The sequence below is a fragment of the Zophobas morio genome, unplaced genomic scaffold (genome assembly GCF_036711695.1).
Source record: "Zophobas morio isolate AGI-343-1 ecotype UQ-CSIRO unplaced genomic scaffold, CSIRO_AGI_Zmor_V1 ptg000030l, whole genome shotgun sequence".
NCBI lineage: Eukaryota > Metazoa > Arthropoda > Insecta > Coleoptera > Tenebrionidae > Zophobas > Zophobas morio.
The window spans coordinates 8,649,523-8,672,961 of record NW_026972135.1 but is presented as its reverse complement, the minus strand read 5'-3'; the positions used below and the strand labels follow the sequence as shown (position 1 = coordinate 8,672,961).

At 35.0% G+C, this 23,439-nt stretch overlaps 4 protein-coding genes across 4 annotated transcripts; 3 read left to right on the top strand and 1 right to left on the bottom strand.

The window, feature by feature from the left end:
* The first annotated feature begins 3,696 nt into the window (after positions 1 to 3,696).
* LOC135138490 (probable multidrug resistance-associated protein lethal(2)03659) lies at positions 3,697 to 5,183 on the top strand. The gene is made up of 4 exons (XM_064068463.1): positions 3,697 to 3,770; positions 3,820 to 3,970; positions 4,020 to 4,250; positions 4,303 to 5,183. Exons 1-4 carry the CDS (start codon positions 3,765 to 3,767, stop codon positions 5,181 to 5,183), a joined length of 1,269 nt encoding a protein of 422 aa, XP_063924533.1. The 5' UTR covers positions 3,697 to 3,764.
* Positions 5,184 to 8,325: 3,142 nt separating this feature from the next.
* LOC135138489 (probable multidrug resistance-associated protein lethal(2)03659) lies at positions 8,326 to 12,901 on the top strand. The gene is made up of 7 exons (XM_064068461.1): positions 8,326 to 8,411; positions 8,461 to 9,757; positions 9,806 to 9,971; positions 10,156 to 10,386; positions 10,435 to 11,316; positions 12,305 to 12,421; positions 12,756 to 12,901. The coding sequence occupies exons 1-7, from the start codon at positions 8,326 to 8,328 to the stop codon at positions 12,899 to 12,901; spliced, it is 2,925 nt and encodes a 974-aa protein (XP_063924531.1).
* A 65-nt stretch (positions 12,902 to 12,966) lies between these two features.
* Positions 12,967 to 14,582, bottom strand: LOC135138488 (uncharacterized). The gene is made up of 2 exons (XM_064068460.1): positions 13,438 to 14,582; positions 12,967 to 13,330 (listed from the first exon to the last, which is right to left on the bottom strand). The coding sequence occupies exons 1-2, from the start codon at positions 14,580 to 14,582 to the stop codon at positions 12,967 to 12,969; spliced, it is 1,509 nt and encodes a 502-aa protein (XP_063924530.1).
* A 1,198-nt stretch (positions 14,583 to 15,780) lies between these two features.
* Positions 15,781 to 22,147, top strand: LOC135138487 (ATP-binding cassette sub-family C member 4-like). Its single transcript, XM_064068459.1, has 7 exons — positions 15,781 to 15,904; positions 18,087 to 18,930; positions 18,978 to 19,059; positions 19,352 to 19,502; positions 19,552 to 19,782; positions 19,835 to 20,535; positions 22,070 to 22,147. The coding sequence occupies exons 1-7, from the start codon at positions 15,781 to 15,783 to the stop codon at positions 22,145 to 22,147; spliced, it is 2,211 nt and encodes a 736-aa protein (XP_063924529.1).
* Positions 22,148 to 23,439: the final 1,292 nt, after the last annotated feature.

Genomic DNA, 23,439 nt, shown 5'->3' with positions numbered 1-23,439 from the left:
TTCCCTGATTTTGCTAATTGTTGCAGCGGACGTGATTGAGTTCATTTTAAAAATTTCAGGCCATTTACTATAAGCATCCAACATAATGAGGTAGTGGCTGTTATTAATCGGTCCAAGGAAATCGATGTGCACTCTTTGCCACGGACGCGTTGGTCTATTCCACGGAATTGGGATCGCTTTCTGAGGTTCCCTTGCGACTTTATTGCATGGAATGCAGCTACGAGCTATGTTCTCAATGTCCTTGTCCAAATTCGGCCACCAAAAATAGGCTCTGGCTATTGATTTCATTTTGACAATACCCAGGTGACTGCTGTGTAGTTCCTCTAACAGGTGGTGCTGCAGCTTCCTGGGCACAATTACTCTGTAGCCCCACATCAGACATCCTTGTTCGCAGGTTATCTCGTCTTTCCTCTGGACGAACGGTTTTAGGAAATCGTCTGTTTTTTGCTCTGGCCACCCCTCAGTTACGAACTTTACGATCTTACTCAGCGTGGGATCACGACGTGTGTCTCGCGATACCGCGGTCTGTGTGACTGGCATTCCGTCTGCAATTACTAGGTTGAGGTGTGTTGTCTCCGTAACCTCCTCTGGTGTTTCTGAGTACAGTGGATGTCTTGACAATATGTCAGCTACACTGTTCTCCTGGCCTTTGACGAACTTGATTTTATATTGGAATCCGGATAGATAGAGTGCCCACCGTTGGAATCTAGCTGATGCCATTTGTGGTATTCCTTTTTGCTCTCCGAAGAGGTAGATTAGTGGCTTGTGATCCGTGTGTATTTCAAAGCTATGCCCTAGAAGATATGTCCTGAGTTTTGATGTCGCCCAATAAATCGCCAAAGCCTCTTTATCAAGAACCGAATAATTGCCTTCTGCCTTGCTTAGAGTCCTGGAAATGAAGGCTATTGGTTTTAAGTCCCCATTCGTCGTCTTGTGTGATAAGGTGGCTGCAATTCCATAATGTGAGGCGTCCGTTGATAGAATTATCGGTCGTGAAGGGTCGAAGTGCTCTAGTACCCTATCTGACGCTATTTCTTGTTTGATGAGGTTGAATGCTTTTTCGCAACCCTGATCCCAAGCAAATTTGCTGTCGCTTTTTAACAGCTCGTGAAGAGGCCTCATTATTCCCGCAAATTCTGGTACAAACCTGCTGTAGTAATTTACTAAGCCAACAAAACTTTTTACCTGCCGCACATCCCTTGGCCTGGGTACTTCAAGCATGGCTCTGATCTTGTCCTTATTGGTTTTTAATCCCTCTCTTGAGATTACATATCCTAAGTATTTTATCTCATTTTTGAAAAATTCGCACTTTGATAATTTCAACACAAAGCCTGCCTCTTTCAGCCTTAGAAACACTTGCCTCAAGTTGTTTTTGTGCTCTTGTCTGGTCTTTCCAGTGACTAGTATATCATCTAAAAAGTTGGTCACCCCGACGAGTCCGCTTAACGTTTGTTCTAATGTGCGCTGAAATATTGCGCTTGCTGGTACGATCCCGAAGGGGAGCCTATTTACCTTGTATAGACCCTTGTGCGTGCTCCATGCCAGTAATTTGGCTGATTCCTGGTCCACGACTAACTGATTGTATGCGTCGCTTAAGTCCATCTTGGTGAACGATTCACCCCCATTCAACTGCATAAATATTTCCTCTATTCTAGGCAAGGGGTATTTCACCTCCCTGAGATGCCTGTTCACCGTCACTTTGTAATCGCCACAAATTCGGATGCTACCATTTACCTTTAATACTGGAACAATTGGTGTCCCCCAATCTCCGTGCTCAATGGCAGAAATTACACCTTTCTCTTCCAACCGCTGTAGTTCTGCTTCCACTTTTTATTTATAGGATAAGGGTAGGGCTCTAGGTTTATGATAAATGGGTTGGGTGCTGTCTGATTTTAGTTCTAGTATAAACGTGATGTGCTTGTAACATCCCAAATGCTCTGAAAATAGATTATTAAATTCATCGGCAACAATTTTTGTATCGGTGTCTAAGCTATTAATTTCACAATCGTTATTTATTAATGTAAATTTGAATTTACTTAAAAAGTCCCGGCCTAACAAATTGTTGTCCCCTGTCTTATCTACTACATGAAATATAAAATCATTGTGTACCACATTTTTATACCTTAACGTAGCCTTTATGTAGCCCTTATTGGCAACAGTATCTCCCGAGTATGATTTTAATTTAAGTCTGCTTTTAAACAATGGGCATGCAGTCTTAAAATACTGGTTATAACACTCCTCTGTTATGACGGATAAGGTTGCTCCACAGTCGATCTGTATTGGCAACCTCACATTGTTTACACTGACCTGCAGCTTCACTGGTTCCTCCACTTGAAAGTCTAAATTAAAAATTTGTGCCTCTTCAAAATCTTCTTCCGCTTCTATGGCGTTTTGTGTAGCTCTTGACCTACAGACCTTGGCTAAATGACCCACTTTATGGCAAGAGTTGCATTTGTACGTTGCGTATTTGCACCTCTGGTTCCCTGTATGTGCGGCTCCACATGCTTTACAAGACCACCTCCTTGGATTGTTCCCATTTCTGCGTCCTTCGAGTACTCCTGACGTGTTGTTTGCGCTGCCCGAAAATTCTGGATTCCACCTTTCTTTTCGGACCAGGTTAATCTCCTTGTCAGCCTTGATGGTGGTTTCTCTCGCTAGTGCGATTTCCAAGAGCTTTTTAGTGATTTGCTCGGCTTTTCCTCGCACAGTCGGTCTCGAATTGGGCCCTTTCGCATACCGCACACGAATTTGTCTTTGAGGACGTTCCCCAGGTCCGCACCGAAGTCGCAATTCGTTGAGAGATTGTGTATTCGCACGTGCCAATCGTTCACGGTCTCTTCTTCCAACTGCTTCGCGTCGTAGAATTCTAACCTCTCTCTGAAAACGCACGTGGTCGGAGAAAAATGCTTCTTCAAATGGTTGCAGAGCTCTTCGTACGTCTTGTCTTTAGGGGCTTTTGGTGTGCACAGGTCTCTGAGTTTCTTGTAAGTTTCTTGGCCAATTAAACTGATCAACGCCGCTACTCGCTTCTTAGATGCTTCCGTGTCTTTGATGTCATTTATTTCGAAGTATTGCTCGAGCTGTTATTGGTATAAAATCCAGCTGTCCACACGTGGATTGAAATTTTGTATAGAACCAATCATCTTCGTTGTTCTTCTTTTTAATCCTCGTCGCCAGTGATAAGTATTAATAAAACGAGCACGTGTTGATTTGTGTTTATTAAACCGCTTACAAATTCATGTCTTACCTATTCGACTGTCTGTCTCGAAGAGGACGAGTCCTTGCAAGAAAATCAGTACCTACGCTATGCGCAGTCGCATTCCATAACATCTTATTATTAACCTACTTCCTACTTAACCTACTGTACACTTAATCTACGCCTTAATTAATACATTACAGTAAGACTAAAATTTGATAATTTCCTCCCATTGACTTGAACTTGTAGGATAAATGCGGAACAAGTACTACTTAACAATGCCACCGACAAGGAAATCTATATTGAGGCAAATGAAAAACGTCACCAAATGCTAATTTTTCTACCTATAGTTATTTTAACAGCGACCACATTAATGGTATTAAATACCTATTTTTTCTGGGTGTTTGCTGCCAAAACGTCACTTAAGCTTCACAATTTACTTTTCGCTAAAGTGGTTCGCAGTTTTATGGAATTCTTTGACAAAAATCGAATAGGAATTATTTTGAACAGATTTTCAGAAGACATACTGTACATTGATGAAATACTACCCTTGACGTTTTTTCTACTAATGGGTGTAAATCGGTTAATTTTAAAAAGTGATTTATAATATTCCTGAATTTTAGAATTTTGCCGGAATAGTTGGAGTTGTTATTCTCATAGCTACAGTTAATGCTTCGTTATTAATTCCATGTATTCTGGTTAATGTATTCATGGTATTCGTACAAATGTTCTACGTAAAAATTGGAAATGCTTTAAAACGACTGGAATTTTTGAGTAAGCATAAAAACAATTTTTTTTTAAATGACAGCACTTAAAAACTTAGCACGAAGTCCTTTAATTGGGTACATCACTGCTACTTTAGACGGACTGACAACCATAAGGACCTCAAGAATTCAAGATACATTGCGAAAGGAATTTGATCAACATCAAGATTTGCATACTTCCTGTTCCTACATGTACACATGTTGTGAGCATGCATATCACATGATGCAAGCAGCTGAAGAAATTATTCTCCTTACTTTCGCAATTATCCTTTTTTTAGCACTAGATGACAGTAAATTGAAATCTTGAGAGCCAAGTGATACTAATTAACAATATTTTTTTAGAAATGACAGCAGGAAAAGTTGGACTTGTTTTGTCGCAAATATTTCGTTTGACAATGCCAGAGCATTTCTTTTATGTAATGATAACTAGATTTCAAAATCAAATGATAACAGTAGAAAGAATTTTGGAGTACACTAAACAAAAACAAGAAAGCAAAGATGGTTTAGTAATGGAACATTGGCCTAAGGAATGTGATATACGATGGAAAGACGTGTCCTTTTCTTACAAGAGCGACCAAGACCATGTTTTGAAACATTTAAATTTCGCCATAAAAAATAAACAAAAAGTTGCCATCGTCGGTAGGACTGGTTCAGGAAAAACATCATTGATTTCTACACTCGTACGACTTTACGATTTCGAAGGAAGCATTTTTATTAACAATGTAGACATCAAAACACTTCCAGTGGATTTCCTCAGGTCAAAGATATCTGTAGTTCCTCAAGAGCCTACTATCTTTTCGGGAACGTTACGTGAAAATATTGATCCTAGAGGACAACATTCAGACGATGACATTTGGAAAGCGATTTCAAACGTGAATTTGTCACTCTTTAAAACTTTGGATGAGAAAGTTAACTTGAATTTAAGCATTTGTCAAAAACAACTCATTTGTGTGTGTAGAGCTCTCGTTCAGCGTAACAAAATTGTAATTTTTGACGAAACTAATGCCAGTGTAGATTCCGATACTGAAGCGTTGTTACAAAAGATTATAACAGAAAATTTTGCCGAATCTACGGTCATTGCAATTATGCACAAATTGCGTTACATTTTAGAATTTGACCTAGTATTAGTTGTAGATAAGGGTGTGATTATTGAGTCTGGTGATCCTTCTAGCCTGCTGAAGAAAAAAAATGGCGTGCTCAGCAACTTGTTTAGGAAACAATGAAATAATAAAATTATTAAACCAAAGAAAATGAGACACTCAATGGTTTCAACATATAAACATATTAATGTAAATTTGTTAGAAGTATTAGCACAAATGTATTCAAACATTTTAAATAAATTTAAATGTTTTCTAGCGTAGTATAGTCCTTAAAATAATAATATAAATAAACATTCTGGTTGATACACTTTAAACTTTATGATAACGTTAATTACCATATATATGCTAATAATATTTAAACGTACAAAATTTCTGAGTAATCGGTTTTCTAAAATTCTAAAATTTCGTTGTGATACTTTTTTCCATGCACCTACGTGCGCAAGTTATGGTTGCTGCAATGAACTACAATTATTCGAGATTATTATTGTGGAGATTTTATGTAGGGTTAACTCTACAAAATATTGGTATGATAACATCAAGTTTCTGGTGGGGATGAACCTATTGCTAAGCATTTTATCATCCATGTACACGATAACCAAAAACGAAAATTTACCCACACATTAAACTAGGAGTAATTATTTACAATAAAACAACGACGACAACAAACTATTAGCAGGTAGATGCGGAAAGAGCTTACGATGGCACAAATGTCTATTATGTGTACAAAACCGATTTTGAGTAACCTTTTATCTGTTTACCACACAAATAATTGTATCAATTTATATCACTATAACTTATTATTACAAAAATTTTGAAAAAATTCTCAGAAACAACTTTAGTGGGTTGGAAAAAAATATACAAATTTCAGCAAAATCGAAAGGGGTCGAGTTCAAAAGTGGTCGATATATATATGTTTTTTGAGTAATGAAATTATTGTTAAATCAATCGCACTGGAATGTTTTTTAAAAAAATTCACATTCTCATTCTCATGCGTTTAAAAACAACACGATTCCGCGCACTTAATACAAAAATAACTATTTTTAGGAAACAAAATCAGTCTAATGCCTAAAATTTAGGTGAATACAATCCAGAGATCTATAAAAAAATGATTCAGCTTAGAAAGAGCATTTTCAAACATCCTATGTTTCACCTACGTACCTATATAAAAGTGACAAAAAGTTAACCCACTGATAGTGTTATCGTTATCAGTAGTAAATGGGATACCTATAACTGAAAAAATATCTTAAAAATGAAAATTGTTAACTCCAATACTATTCATACAGTCTAAAACCTACCAGGTAATTAAGACAACGAGTTATTTAAATAAAGCTATATGGCTAATGTAACCACTTCCTTCCATTATCAAACTAAAATAATGACAACATTTTTCATGTGTAAGTATCTATAGAGCGGCTATACTTATTCATTATAGTCACATAAAAATGTCCTTAATTGCTGTTTTATTCGACTCCATTTCTAAACACAAAAATTAAAGCATTTTTGTGAGTGGTTGTTTTGCAAACCAAAACGACTAAAGGTGGATACTTTTCAATGGATTTCCTAGGAAAAAAAAAGATTATAATTAATAAAACGTCGAAAAATATTCATCCCAAGGAAGAGGCAAATTTCTTGTCTCATTTTTTGTTCTGGTATGGATATTCCACCGTTTAGCTATATTATATATCTTCAAATTTCAGTTGGCAGCTGAAAACAATTTTGAAGTGTTGGAAAAATGGAGTCACTGACGACAGCTTCATAACACCGATAAGAGATCATGAGACACAACAATTAGGAGACAAACTGGAAGCACTATGGGGTAAAGAAAAAATTTCAAGAAAAAAACCTTCTTTTACCAGAATATTGGCACAATTTTTAGGCATCAAATATGTGCTTTGTGGGTTATTTTTTTGTACAGCAGATACACTATCAATGTAAGCATAAAATCATACCTACAGATAAATTTCAAAAACCTAGTGACATCGACATGACAAAGTTAAAAAACTGCCACAAAAACTAAAATTTGTTGATTCTAACACAAATAATAATAGTAATAATAACCATAAAAATTCTCAATTACGCAGTTTAACAAAACATCTGATAATGACAAAGTTGACATAAAGCGTAATAGAAAACTTAAAATAAAAGCAAAACGCAAATTTCGTAAAAAATAATTTCGAAAAATAGATTATTGTACTTATTTATTGACATTCATTTGGTACTAAATAATAACGTCAAAATACGTGGGTTTAAACTACCAGTGAACGGTACGAGTTTTACAAATTAAAACTGGAACAAATAGACAGTGTTTGTCCTAAAAAAACTGTGTTATGTAAATGATACTGTTACAAACTCTTTCAAACTTGCCGTAAATTTTCAATCCACTCTGATTATATCCCGCAAGTAAAAAGACTAGCAACTATAGTGATATGCGGTTGTCAATTATTTCGGCAGAAACTATCCTCCAGAATGCCTTCATTAGGTTATACTATTATAATTATAAATCACGTTCCAGAATAAGTTCAGTAAATACTATTTTAAGATGTCAACATTGACCAGCTGCCACTAGTAAATTGGAATTTAAACTATCATAATCATTTTTAATACTGTTACATATAGCCATCAGTACACAACTAGCTAGCACTAGCTGTAAATAAATGAGTGTCGGTAAATGAATTTAAGAAAGCAGATATTCACTAAAAATTTGGACTATTGCAGGTTCCTTCAATCTCTATATCTGGGTAAACTATTGGAATATTTCTCACAAAACACAAAACTCACGGCAAAGGAAGCATATATTTATGGACTGGTCGTGGTTTTTTCTATCTTACTTCGAGTGCTAAGTTTCCAGTTCCATTATTTGGAAACTTTCAGCACTGGTTTGAAAATTCGTACATCTTGTTCCTCGTTAATTTATAGAAAGATTGTTAACATGAAATTAGCTACTATACAAAAAAATACTTTGGCACGTATATTAAACTTGTTTTCTACCGACATTGACAAATTTGAAACGGTTTTTTGTTTTTTTCACCGCATGTGGAACGGTATTTTGAAAATCATCGTGGCAATATTGTTGTTTCTTTCCATGTCTAGTTATCAAGGAGTCGTTGGAGTAGGAATAATGGTAATTTTTTCATTTTCTCAATGTTAGTATAATTTTTTATCATTACTTTGGAAGTAACGGACCGATATTTCAGATGTTTTTTACACCAGAGCTGCTGCTCGAGGACAAAAAGTGGCTAGAGAAAGAGACAATCGGATACGTATAATGAACGATATTATTTTTAGAATGAGAGAAATTAAAACGTATGCTTGGGAGAAGCCTTTCGCTGAAATCATAACTAAAATTAGAAGGTTTTAATTTTTAAAATCAAGCCAGTGTTATTAACTTGTTAAATTTTAGATGTGAACTTACCCATGTGAGAAAACTGAATCACATATCAACCGAAAACATTACGATTGCGACGTACATTCACAAAATATCTGTTTACGTGTTTATTTTACTTTTAACAACGACCGGTACGCCTTTAGACCCACACTTGATTTTTATCTCTCTAAACATATACAATTTACTTAAAACATCGGCGCATCATGCAACTGTTGCTGTTAATTTAATATCAGAAGTGAAAGTGTGTATAACCCGTATCGAAATATTTTTGCTATCGGATCACGAAGCAGCTATTGACAAACAAAAAATAGAAGATATGCAAGGTTGTAAAATATATGCTCGTAATTTAACAGCTCAATGGAACCCATCACAAAAGGCGACGATAAAAGACGTTAATTTCAAACTTGGTTGTGGTCAGCTAGTTGCAGTTACCGGAGACACAGGAAGTGGAAAGTCTTCTTTACTCCAAACTCTATTGGAAGAACTAACTATAGTCGACGGAATTCTCTCCCAGGATGGTTTGATGTCTTATGCATCGCAAAATCCTTGGGTGTTTTCGGCAACCATCCAAGAAAACATCGTATTTAATGAAACATTTAACCAGAACAAGTATTTGAACGTTCTTAAAATTTGCGCTTTAGAATATGATATATCTCTTTTTACCCATGGAGATAAAACCTTGGTTGGAGAAAAAGGAGCAATGCTAAGTGGTGGCCAAAAAGCCAGAATTAACTTGGCACGAGCTATATACAAAGATGCAGACATCTATCTTTTAGATAATCCTCTGGCGGCGATGGATGTATGTGTCGCCCAACACATTTTTACCCAATGTATTATGAAATATCTAAAAACGAAAAGTGTTGTACTAATAACACACAATTTAAAATTTCTCAAACATTCCGACAGAGTATATATTCTAGAAGATGGGACGATAAAGTTTTCTGGAGAATATAAAACATTAGAAGAGGCACCAAATAACATACAAGAAGACAGTGACAAAATAGTGACAACACTTTCTGAAAAAAATTATAAAGCCCAAATTGAAACTAAAGAACACACAGGTAGTGATAAAGTCAACACATATACAACATATTTGTTTGCCAATGAAAGCCAGTTCTTCGTCTATCTTCAATTCTTCCTTTTCATTTCAACTCAAATTTTTATAAACGGTTCAGACGTGTTCTTGTCTTTCTGGATCAACCTGAGGCAAAATCCAACTAGATTCAACACAACACTACTACAATACTTTTCCAACGTTAAATGTTTGTACTTTTACAGTGGATTTATTCTAATAATGGTATTTTTGTTTCACGTGAGTTCTTTAAACTTTGTAGAATGCTGTAATAAGTGCTCCGTTAAGTTTCACAATACGTTATTCAACAAAATTCTGTATGGGACTATGAAGTTTTTCGACAATCATCCATCTGGTCGAATTGTCAACAGAATTTCTAGTGATATGAGTGCAATCGATGAGACCATCCCCAAGAATATGTATCAAGTTGCAAGACAAATTTGTACTGTGTTAGGTATTTATATCGTTGTCAATGCAGTAAATTATTACATGATTGCACCAACACTGGTTTTGTTGGTAATTTTTTATTACTATGTGCAAGCTTTCCGACCAGTACTTAACAAACTGAAGAGAATCGCCGCCACACGTAAACTTGTAGCAAAGATCAGGACTATATCTTCCACTTATTTCTTTTTTAGGTAAAAGTCCTATTTATACTCACGTGGTTGCTACCATTGACGGATTAACAACCATCAGAGTTTCAAAAGCCCAAAAACACTCTTTGTCAAAATTCGAACGCTATCAAGATTCCTATACCTCGATAAGATATCTCTATCACGCTTTGCACGCTTCTTATGCATTTTGGACAGATTTCACTTGCATGTTGTACGTAGCCGTTGTTATTTTCTTTCTAATAATCTTCAAAAAGAGCAAGTAATTTAGTAACTGTTGACGGTACTCTCATGCAGCTTTTTTAGGTGATATGGTGGGAAACGTTGGTTTATCCATTACAGAATCGCTCTTAATGATTTCAGCGATACAGTACATGATCAAGATTTATGGTGAACTTGAAACACAGATGACTTCAGTTGAAAGAGTTGCAGAATACGATGACCTAACAGTTGAAGATAATAATAAAAGTGAAATTAATCCTCCTGCCGCATGGCCTGCAGAAGGCAAAATACTATTTCAATCGGTCTCCATGCGATATTCTCCCGAAAAACCGTTTGTCCTCAGAAACATCGATGTGGAATTTCAAGCTGGTGAAAAAATAGGAATCGTTGGAAGAACTGGTGCTGGAAAATCATCCTTGATAAATGCGCTCTTTCACCTATATGAATTCGAAGGAACAATATTAATAGACGACGTCGACATAGAAATGGTTCCTCTTGGCACTCTGAGATCTCGAATAGCGACTGTTCCTCAAGATCCTGTTCTTTTCTCAGGTACCATACGCGAAAATTTAGATCCTTTCAAAGAATTCACGGACTGCCAGTTATGGAGTGCTCTAGAAGAAGTGAATCTAAAACACAGTGTTTCAAATTTACCCTCTGGTTTAAACAGTTCTATTTCGGAAGGCGGGATCAATTTTAGTGCGGGACAGAAACAACTAATGTGTTTAGTTAGAGCCATTTTGAAAAAATGCACAATTATTGTTCTTGACGAAGCAACTGCCTTTCTAGACTTAGACACCGACAAATTAATTCAAGCTACAATTCAGAGGAGATTTCATAAGGCAACGATTTTAAAAATTGCACATAGATTGGACAGTGTGATGAATTCGGACAAGATTTTGGTTTTAGATGATGGTTGTGCTGTGGAATTTGACACCCCAAATGAACTTCTACAAAACGCTAATGGTAATTTTTACAGATACGTCCATGAATATGAAAATTCTTCGTTAATTATGCAGACCCATATATGAAAATTATATTAAAAGGTATTTCTAAACCCAGTTTTTCATTTTATGTTAAGCTGAATTAACGCAGTTTTTTTTTGTAAAGTAATGTATGTATTTATAATTATTTATTGTGCTATTAAAACTATGTTAATAAAAATATTTAACAATATTTAATTAGCGCTTTGGCTTAGATATTGTTCTTTTATTTTTCCCTTGTCAATCTTTTGATTTTGTGATACCTATTATATGTATTGATATTCGCAAAGAATTCTCTTTTTCGAACTAGTGGGCATAAGTATACTTAATAAATGCCACTATAACTCTCCTTTTATGATTAGCTAAGGAAGTATTATTATTATTATTATTATTATTAAGGAATCGATCGGGCAGAGGCTATGCCTGTAATGCCCGCGACAAATTGAATAGTGGCTTTATCTTCAGTATACCTTAGAGATTTTTTGTCGCACAATATGTATCATATTTCGATTTAAAACTTACAGTAGATGAAGCTAGCACTATATGCTTGGGTACCGCGTTCCAACTCTCAAACACTCTATTCGTTAAAAATTTTTGGCGAGCTAAGGTGCAAAACTTCAACTTATGCAACTTTAGAGAATGCCCTCTGGTGCTATCTGAGGTATTGAGAGGAAAGAGATGCCTCATTGGGGAAAGACTATTACTCAAGGCCTGATAAGCAATGATTAGATCCCCTCGTTTGCGCCTGTCTGAAAGAGGGCAGAGATGCATTAGTCTAAGCCGTTCGCAGTAAGGAGGCCGATTTATGACGAACGGAAATCTGGTTGCTCGACGCTGAATGGATTCCAAGCACAAAATGTCTTTTTGAAGGATGGGAGACCAGACACCATTAGCAAACTTTAGCAAAGGCCGCACATATATTTTGAAAAGTTTAGAGAAGACTAATGGACTAGCTTTGGAAAATGTTTTAGTCAGAAGAAAGAGCATTTTATTTGCTTTGCTCGCAACTCGCTGGATGTGCTCAGTCCATGACAAATTAGAGGTGACAACAACACCCAAATCAACGTGCGAATCTGTACATGAAAGAAGTAAGTTGTCAACGAAATAAGCGTATTTGGGGTTATTATTCCCAAGGTGTAGGACTATGCACTTGTCTAAATTCAAAGGTAACATCCAATCATGAGTCCAGTCATATATTGCTCGAAAATCACGTTCTAAATCCCTATAATTCGCACTACTGCATTAAAACTTGATGTCATCTGCGAACATGGCGAAAGGCGAGGTTACGATGCTTTTGATATCGGCAGTATAAACGACAAATAGTAGCGGGCCAAGCACCGAGCCCTGGGGCACCCCAATCACAACATCGACAGATCTACTAAGTCCATCACCGACTTTGACTCGAAATGTTCTATCGCTCAGAAAAGAATTTATCCACCCAAGAAGGTTTCCTCGTATACCAAGATGTTGCAATTTATGAAGGAGCCTGCGTTTCGGAGCCTTGTCAAAAGCTTTTGAAAAATCGAGATATAAAATATCGACAGAGCGACCCAGATCGGTATCCCTAGTCCAGTCTGACAAACATCACAAAAGATTAGATTGGACAGATTTCCCAGGTAAGAAGCCATGCTGTTCAGGTGGAATTAGATTGTAGTTTATGTATAAGAAACTTGACTAAAGGGCCATAGATAATGGATTCCATGACCTTGACTACGAGCGATGTCAAACTCACTGGCCTATAGTTTGATGCATCAAACTTATCACCCTTGTTCTTGTAAATTGGTTTGACAAACGCGGTTTTCCAGTCGGAGGGAAGTCTAGATTGCATGAATGATTGCGCCATTAGAATAGAAAGCGGAGTGGAAAGAGAGGCTGCACAGTTCTTTAAAACGCAGGCGGAAATAAGATCAGGAACTGGAGATTTAGTAATTTTCAACTTTCTGAGCTTATCTGATACCGCGTCCTCAGAGAATTTTATATCATTGATACTATTCGAACTACAAACGCTAGATAAATTAGGCATCCCAGAAAGAGGTTCCACAGTAAACACTTTGGCAAAGGAATCGGCAAATAAATCAGTAACGGTGTAACTGTTATCATTAACCATGCCTGCCGCATCTTAACCTTAACTGTTTTAACTGGACCTGATAAAGTAGTGCGAATATACTTAAAAAGAGTTTTGTTGTCCTTATTCTGTGCAATACGCTTCTCATAATCAAGTCTAGCCTCTCTGATGACAGTCGAAAGATGGTTAGAAAAAGCCCTGTGAGCATTGTAACTCGTTTCGGTCCCTGTTCGTTTAAAAGCTCGCCAAAGTGCTCTCTTTTTGCGTACTAGGTTTAAAATTCTCCCGTTAATCCATGGTTTTGATGAAGATCTTTTAAACGTGGAACTAGTGGTGTACTGTGTGACAGTATCAGATAGTGTTGCTTTAAAGCAATCCCAATTGTTGCTTATCGACAAATCCGAAAGAAGACAATTCCAATCTAGCTTCCCTAAGTGCTTATTCAGGGCTTCAAAATCTATCATCTTCCGTTCAAGCGTGATAGTTCTCCTCCGACGTGTGTAACAAACTTGTAAATCCATCATTAGAACTAAATGATCCGATTTACCAATTGGATTCAAATATTCCAAGTTCGAGATTGAACTGTCATCAGACGTTATAACTAAATCTAGCACAGCTGGTTTTTGGTTCGACCTGAACCTTGTTGGCTGCGTGATCAATTGATCAAGATGACTATTAATCAGCAAATCCACCAAAAGTTGAGAGGAAGAAGAATAGGAACGACTGCCACTGATGGCCCAATCCACATCTGGGAGGTTTAAATCTCCGAAAATATACACTTTGTCATATGAATTCGGTATATTGCTAATCTGATTGAAAAGAGTTATATCATCGTCGAAAAGAGATGTCGATGGTCTATACACACATCCTAGAGGAAAAGTTATGCTGCTGTTAGTCACTTTTAAAAAGAGAGAATCAATACCACCAGCGTTTCCTGCAAGGGGCATAACCGTGAAATTCTTGAGGACCAGATCAGAAATGTAGGCACAAACACCGCCACCCCTTCCAACCCGATCCGATCGAAAAATGGTATATCCATCGAGAGATATTAACGCATCAGTTATAAAAGAAGTCAACCATGTTTCGGACACCATTATAATCGTTGGTTTATATGTGTCAACAAAAGCACAAAAATCGTCAACCTTTGCCATCAAAGATGCCACATTAGTGTATTGTATTGACATTTCATAAATTTCCCGTTTCCGCCTGTTTCACTGCCTGTCTGTCTAGTGTACCGTCTATGTAGATTTTTATTAAACAAATAATCTCCGAAAATACTGCACCGATTGTTGTCAAATTTTATATGTCTGAGGAGTATCATCTCCACAATTTACATTAACAAATATTATACCTAATTAATTTTATAAAGTAAAATACTCCTGGATATGTGGTTTACAAATCCATGTTGAATTTCTTCCCTAATCATCCATTTTACAATTTAACTTTGAAACTCCAAAACCAAATACTCTGAAATCTTGCAAACGTTTTAAACCTCCTTGATGATAAACCATTAATGAAAATTAATTCGTTTATAGCCTCCCCAAATAGTTATTTATGTACCAAGGGCACAAAGAAGATGTTTATATTCGAGGGCAACGTTTACAAAATCGAGGGCCTCTGGCCCGAGATTTTGTAAGTTGCCCGAGATTTATAAACATCAAGTTGTGCCCGTGGTGCATACAAACTTTTATTTTTCACGAGAAAATCTAAAAAAAAAACATTAATTTATATAATTAATTCGTAAAAAAAAATATACGTGGCGTTGATTTTGTTGTCAAGGAGATTTACATTATTGTTTATTGCAAACGGACGTCTATTCACGGTGTCAACACGTATATTTTCGACCGCGGAAATTAATGAGGAAAAGTGTCAAATTCCAGAAAACATTGCAAAGACAGCGCAAAAAAACCAATGAAAATCTGTTACCTGGAACATCAGGATCCATATATGAAAAAGAATACAAAATTTTCCTTAAATGGAAGATTAAAAATTTTGTAAATCGTATCAGCGAGACAGTTATGATGGCTTACTTCTAAGAATTGGTGAGTTATTTAGTTTATAAAATAATTATTTAACTGTGTTCTTCATTATTAGTTAGAAAAATATTCACCCAGTTCCTTATGGTGAAAATACTCGATGGTCAAGACAACTTTAAGAGTAAACGACAACATAGATATTTCTAATTATCATTTGACATATTTCTGTAAAAAACCCAAAAGGTTATGTGGCAAAAAAATCGAGTTTTGACTGGCGAACAAGTCATGCAATTTCTAAAAGATACTTCCGACAACAGATATTTACATCAGAAGGTAAACTAAGTTATTTTTTGATGATTGTAAGTATTTAAATACGAATGTTTTATGCATTAAAGGTAGTTGGAGAATGAGCGAACACAATTCTAGATTTTTATATAATACTTTATTCGGTGCTAGCAGAATGGAAGCAGAGGCAGAAATAATTCCAATAGAGGAACCTGCGAAAGGTTTAAGTTTACCTGAAAAGTTTGGTATGAATAGCAAGTTTGTAAATTGTAATTTGTATCTCCGTTATTAAATAAATTGTCAAAAAATAAATAAGTAGTTAAAAATAAACAATACATTTTTTTATTTTTGGGTTTAGCAAAATAGGACATAATGAGAGGGCATAATAACTCTTTATGCCCGCTCATTGTGCCCCGGATGTAATATGCCGCTTTATGTTTATCAAATCATGGATATAAAACAAATATTATATACGAGTGAAAAATAAAAATAGTTAAGTCAGTTTAGAATGTTGCCGTTGTTGCGAAATGTATTTCGTACGATGTCCACTGGTACGGATCTTATCAAAATTTGCCCCATATTTTCCAAACATTATGAAATTATGATAATTTGACCTTACGCTCATCGTTAAAACTGACTTAATCGACTATTTTTGCTTTTTTATATGACCATTATTTTACTATAATAATACAGTCAATTGCTTCAGCCTATCACACTTACATGAAAGTGGCTCTATATATAAGTATATTCAAATATTATTCACACTTTAATCAGCAAATTGTAAGCTGGTAAAAACTAAAATAATCGTAGTTACGGTCTTTAGACGTCTGCACCTACACAACTTTTATCTAAGGCTTTCGGAATTTGGGATTACTTAACGATAAACAATATATTTTCCAAAACGATAGTACCTACCTAACTATTGAAACTATTTTCTATAAAACTTAAATGGACTACTACAAAACAAACAAAAAATCAATTAATCCGGAGAAAAACAGACACTGGTTTTGGAATTTATTTTTTTTGTAAGTTAACAATTAACTCCAAAAAAAAAACTTGAACTATGTGCGTAATTACGAATTTTAGATATACAAAGAATACATTCATTAAGGGTTATAGAACAGACCTGACTCAAAATGATATATATGAAGTGCTTCCCGAACATAAGTCAAAAACATTAGGAGATAAATTAGAAAAGGAGTGGAAGAAACAAATGGATGAAAATAAGACATCTATACCTAAACTCCTTTGGAAATGTTTTGGCAGACAATATCTTTTAATAATACTCAGCTTGGTCATCCCAGTGACAATAACGTATATACGATAACGCTTATAATTGCACCTCGCTTTTAATCATTTGTTTAGGTTCTTGCAACCAAAGATACTAAAAAAATTCATCTCATATTTTACACCAGGACACAATAATCTAAGCAGAACTGATGCGAGCTTGTATGGACTATTATTGATCGTAGTTACGGTTGTAAGTCGTCTGCACGTACACAACTTTTATCTAAGGCTTTCGGAATTTGGGATTAAAATGCGTGCTGGATTCACATCTTTAATATACAGACAACTTTTAAAAATGAACCCGTCAGTAGTTCAAAGTGGCAAGATGATAAATCTGATAACGAGAGATGTGAGTGAATTTGAAGAAGCTGTATCTAAAATTACAAACATGATAAAAGATCTAACCAAGATTGTGGCAGTATGTTGGGTCCTATATTCAGAAATTGGATGGTTATTTCTCATAATTCCCACAATAATTTTTATCAGCATGTTCGTCAATTGTAAGCAGGCAAAAACAAAAATAATCATTTATACTTTAAATTTTTTCAGCATGCATAGCAGCTTTAGTGCATAAACTTAAACTGAAATCTTTGAGGAAAACTGATGAAAGATATCAAATAATAAAAGAAGCACTAAGTGCAATAAAAGTCATCAAAATGAATCTTTGGGAGGAAAGTTATGAAAAGAAAATTGCTAAAATCAGAAAGTAAGGTGGTAAACAAATGATTGATTGTATGTTTTTCTTCTGTATTTACAGTAAAGAAATTCAGCTTATACGCAACATAAATATATTATTATTTCTAAAATTGGTACTATCTGAAACATTTCACAACGCGTCGTGGTACATAGTTGTAGCAATATCCATATGGTTCAACATTCAATCAACTGCCGGGACATTATTTCTTATAATAAACAGTCTAACTATAGTTTCATATGGCACGAAAGGCAATTTTCCAAGAGCGATACATGAAATAGCTACTTTAATTGCCGTATTTAAACGGATTGGACAAACACTGCGAATTAAGAGTGATGAATCATTCGCGGAAGACAATAAGCTTTCAGCCAGAATCAACTTGAATTTAAAAATTCATACTGCACATAACCACACACTAATAAATTTGAAAAAGTGTAACATTGCAGGAGGAATAACAGCAGTAACAGGACCTATTGGCAGTGGCAAAAGTCTTCTGTTGAAAGTCCTGACAAAAGAATACAAAAATGTAGAAGGCGATTTAGAAGTCGTCGGCAGCATTTCTTACGCATCTCAAGAACCCTGGCTTTTTCCATCGACCATCAAACAAAACATCTTATTTGGAAGTGGTTACGACGAACATCGTTACTTAGAAGTTTTACGAGTTTGTGCTCTACTTGAAGATCTACGTTCTTTAAGCGATGGTGATTCTGCTCTTGTAACTGACGGAGGAGCTAATCTAAGTAAAGGACAACAAGCTAGAATAAATTTAGCACGAGCTGTTTATAAACAACGTGATATATATTTATTAGATGATTGTCTGAGTAGTTTGGATGCGATTGTTGCAGATTTTGTATTTGAACAGTGCATTAAAACTTTTTTGAAAGACAAAATAGTGATCTTGATTACTCCATCCATTAAGTACGCCAATAAGTCAGACAACGTCATAACAATGAGAAACGGTCAAATGCAAAACTCGCATTCCATCCAGTGTAACACCCCAAAAAGTGCGGAAACTAAAAGTATGAAATATTTTCAAGAAGATAAAGCAAAGAGTGAAAAGGAAGAGTCAACTGCGCAAGAAAACTTTGACGATGAAACCCTACTGATTAAAAACAACATAGAGATCAAAGAACTATACACAGAAACGAAAGTAAAAGGAAAGGTCCAATTCGAAGCTTACAAAAAGTATATTAAAGAAAACGGAGGCATGGTCAAAATTTTTTTAGTTTTACTTCTCACTGGAATAATTCAGTTTCTGAAAAGTGCCATTAATCAAATGGAATCCGTTTGGTAAGACTAAAATTTGATAATTTCCACCCATTGACTTGAACTTGTAGGATAAATGCGGAACAAGTATTATTTAACAATGCCACCGACAAGGAAATCTACACTGAGGCAAATGAAAAACGTCACCAAATGGTAATTTTTCTACCTATAGTTATTTCAACTGCGACCGTAGTAATGTCATTAAATACATACATTTTCTGGGTGCTTGCTGCCAAAGCTTCACTAAAAATTCACAATTTACTTTTCGCTAAAGTGGTTCACAGTTTTATGCAATTCTTTGACAAAAATCGAATAGGAATTATTTTGAACAGATTTTCAGAAGACATACTGTACATCGATGAAATGCTACCCTTGACGTTTTTTCTACTAATGGGCGTAAATAGATTAACTTTATAAAGTGACTTATAATATTCCTAAATTTTAGTATTTTGCCGGAACAGTTGGAGTTATTATTCTCATAGCTACAATTAATGCATGGTTCCTTATTCCATGTATTCTGATTAATGTATTCTTGGTTTGCGTACAAATATTCTATTTAAAAATTGGAAATGCTTTAAAACGACTGGAATTCTTAAGTAAGCATATTATCAAAACTCTTTAAAATGATAACCCTTATTATGGTAGCACGAAGTCCACTAATTCGCTACATCAATGCTACTTTAGACGGATTAACAACAATAAGGACCTCAAAAATCCAAGATACATTGCGACAAGAATTTGATCAACATCAAGATTTGCACACTTCGTGTTCTTACATGTACACATGTTGTGAGACAGCTTATCACATGGTGCTAGCAGCCGACGAAACAATTCTCCTTACTTTCGCAATAATTCTTTTTTTAGGACTAGATGACAGTAAACTGAAATCTTGAGAGCCAAGTGATACTAATAAACAACATTTTTTTAGAAATGGCAGCAGGAAAAGTTGGACTTGTTTTGTCGCAAATATTTAGTTTGGGAGTTTCAGAGCATTGCTTTTATCGCATGATCACTAGATTTGAGAATCAAATGATAACAGTAGAAAGAGTTTTGGAATACACTAAACAAAAACAAGAAAACAAAGATGGTTTAGTAATGGAACATTGGCCAAAGGAATGTGAAATACGATTCAAGGACGTGTCGCTTTCTTACAAGAGCGACCAAGACGATGTTTTAAAACAATTAAATTTCGCCATCAAAAATAAGCAAAAAGTTGCCCTCGTTGGTAGGACTGCTTCAGGAAAAACATCTTTGATTTCTGCACTCGTCCGACTTTACGATTTCGAAGGAAACATTTTTATTGACAACGTAGACATCAAAACACTTCCAGTGGATTTCCTCAGGTCAAAAATATCTGTAGTTCCACAAGAACCTACTATATTTTCGGGAACGTTACGTGAAAATATTGATCCGAGAGGGCAACATTCAGACGATGATATTTGGAAAGCTATTTCAACCGTGAATTTGTCACTCTTTCAAAATTTGGATGAGAAACTTGACATGAATATAAGCATTTGTCAAAAACAACTCATTTGTGTGTGTAGAGCTTTGATTCGGCGTAACAAAATCGTAATTTTTGACGAAAGTAATGCCAGTGTCGATTCCGATACTGAAGTTTTGATACAAAAAGTAATATCAGAAGTTTTTGCTGAATGTACAGTCATCGCAATTATGCACAAATTGCGTTACATTTTAGATTTTGACCTAGTATTAGTTCTAGATAAGGGTGTAATTATTGAGTCTGGTCATCCGTCTAGCTTGCTGAAGAAAAAAAATGGCATGCTTAGCAACTTGTTTAAAAGACAATAAAAAATAAAATTATAAAAGCGGAAAATGGATATATGTTAATTAATTAATAGAATTACTCACTAGGTAATAGGTAAATTTAAAATGTTTGAAATAAATCATGTTATACCTTCTTTGTGCAATATCATCAAATTTTTGCTGGGGATGAATAGACAAGTTTTCGCGTTTTACCACGAACTTTTTGAAAGTTTGATTTGATAACTCGAGAAGAACAATTCGATTTTTCATCCATTTCCTCGAGAAAGTTAAAGACATAATTGCAAAAATTTATTAAATAAATAAAGTAAAAAATATGCTGCGTTTATGAAACTCAGTTTGTTTTATCCCAATGGTGCGCATTTTTCAATAATAAACATTGCACAATATATTAAAATATTTCCTTTGTTAGTGATTAAGAATTTAACTAATCCAAACTTTGAATTAGAACAAGAAAACATTTGTTTACCACAGAAGCCACATTTTCCTATAAAATTTAGACACTGTCATACAGCGTGATTCATCATAAATGACGAATTTGACCTATCCCGATAAGCACTCCAAAATTTAGTTTTCAGTTTACTTCTATTAATAATAATAGTAATAGATTTATTTCCAACAGGCATGGCACCCAATTACAGGAAATTAAATATACAATATATAAAAATTAAGTGTAAGTAGAAAGTACAAAGTAAAATAACAAAAACAAAAATAATTAATTCCACTACTATAAAAAGAGAAAGAAGGTTTCAAAATAACTAGTACTTTAAACAATAAATAATACACTGTGAAATAAATTTGAAGGATAAGAATCACTGGAGACCAAATTAATACGTTAGTTCGGCACGGATCATAATAGTACAAAGCCCTATTTCTACTATTTAATCTAGTACTAAGAATACAGTTTTGTTCATCAAGTAAATGCAGTCAGTTTTGTTATTCATCAGTCCGTATAACAGTTTAATGCTGCTTATGGTACAAACAAAAAGCCAAACAAATTGAGTTTACGATGTTACAAAAATTGAGGCCCAATCAACCTTTATTTGCAGATTATTGGACTCTTCGTTTCTTATATTAAAATTTGTAGGATGTGTAGACGCTTTTAAAGAATTCACCAAATGCATTAACAATATCTTACGGTGTTTCAAGTTCTTGAGCTAGATGTCTCATGAGTCCTGGGATTCTAGAGTTTCCTTTTCCGGATTGAATATACGTCCAAAATTTTTTGGGGTCTGATGAGATTGACCACTGTATTTCGTTTAGATACCGGAGGTAACCATTGTAAATTATAGATTTGAATTTAGATCTATAATATTTAAAACGGTCATAATAGTATTGGGTTTTAAATCTTTTAAATTAAGTTATGTAAAGTTGATTTTAGTCGAATTGTTTCAATAATTTCCGCATCAACGACAACGTGACCGTGAAAATTTGTTTTGTTGTTTTTCAAACCACATAGTTTTGATATTTTTAAATTTCTAGTGTGAATCAAGGACTAAAGAAACAATATTTTTATGGTTGCCGCTAACACCAATCACATTCGTCACTTACGGTGAATCACCCTATATGTATAACGCTGACAAAAAATTAACACACTGACAGTGTTATCGATAGTACCGATAGTAAATGTGTAATAGCGGAAAAATAGAGCTAAATGGCGAAGCTTGTTAAGTCCAATGTCACTCATACAATTTAAAAGCTAGCGTCAATTAAGACAACAAGTTACTTAAATGAAGTCTCTAACGAATGCAAGCATTGTGCTACATTACCATATGTAAGTATATAATTCTACACTCGTTCCTTTAAGAGTCACATAATTTTTTTTCTTTACTACTGAACCCCGCTGTTTTATTAGACCTCACTTCTAAACCAAATCATTAAAGCATTTTTGTACCAATGTTGTAAACTAAAACGACTAATGGATTCACCAAAAACAAAAAAGATCACAATTAATAAAACACCGAAATATGTTCATCCCAAGGAGAAGGCAGATTTCTTGTCTCACTTTTTATTCTGGTACAGATTTTCCACCGGTTTTCCAACGGCAGTTAAAAACAATTTTAGAGTGTTGGAAAAATGGGGTAACTGACGACAGCTTCACGACGCCGATAAGAGATCATGAGGCACAACTGTTAGGAGACAGACTGGAAGCACTATGGAATAAAGAAAATATTTCAAGAAAAAAATCGTCTTTTATCAGAACATTGGCACAATTTTTAGGTATCAAATATGTGCTTTTTGGTTTACTTTTTTCTATAGCCGATACATGATCAGTGTAAGTATAAAACATACATATAGATCCTTTGTGAATACCTAGTGACGTAAAACATTACCCTATGTTTAAACATGACCTCATATATCATTCACAGTGACATAATAAAAATACACGCCCAGAAAAACTATCAGAAAAACTAAAATTTAACTAGAATTTTCCAATACACTGTTCGACATGGTTCGAAATATCGACGTCGACATACTTGGTTCTAAACAATTAGTTACCCGTGCGGGTTCTTGCAAATTAACACCAGAACAATTAGATGCTGTGTGTATTATAAAAAAAAAACTGTAACGGTAAAAAGGCTAGTACTATTGTGATATTGCGGTTGTCCATTACTTCGCTGGAAACTGATCTCTTCGGTTGACTCGGTGTGGAGCGGACGTGTGCTGCTCGCTTGCCTGTTTTGCTTCAACATAAGAAGGTATTTTTACATGAAATATTTTGAATATTTTAAATATGTGGAATTAATTGAG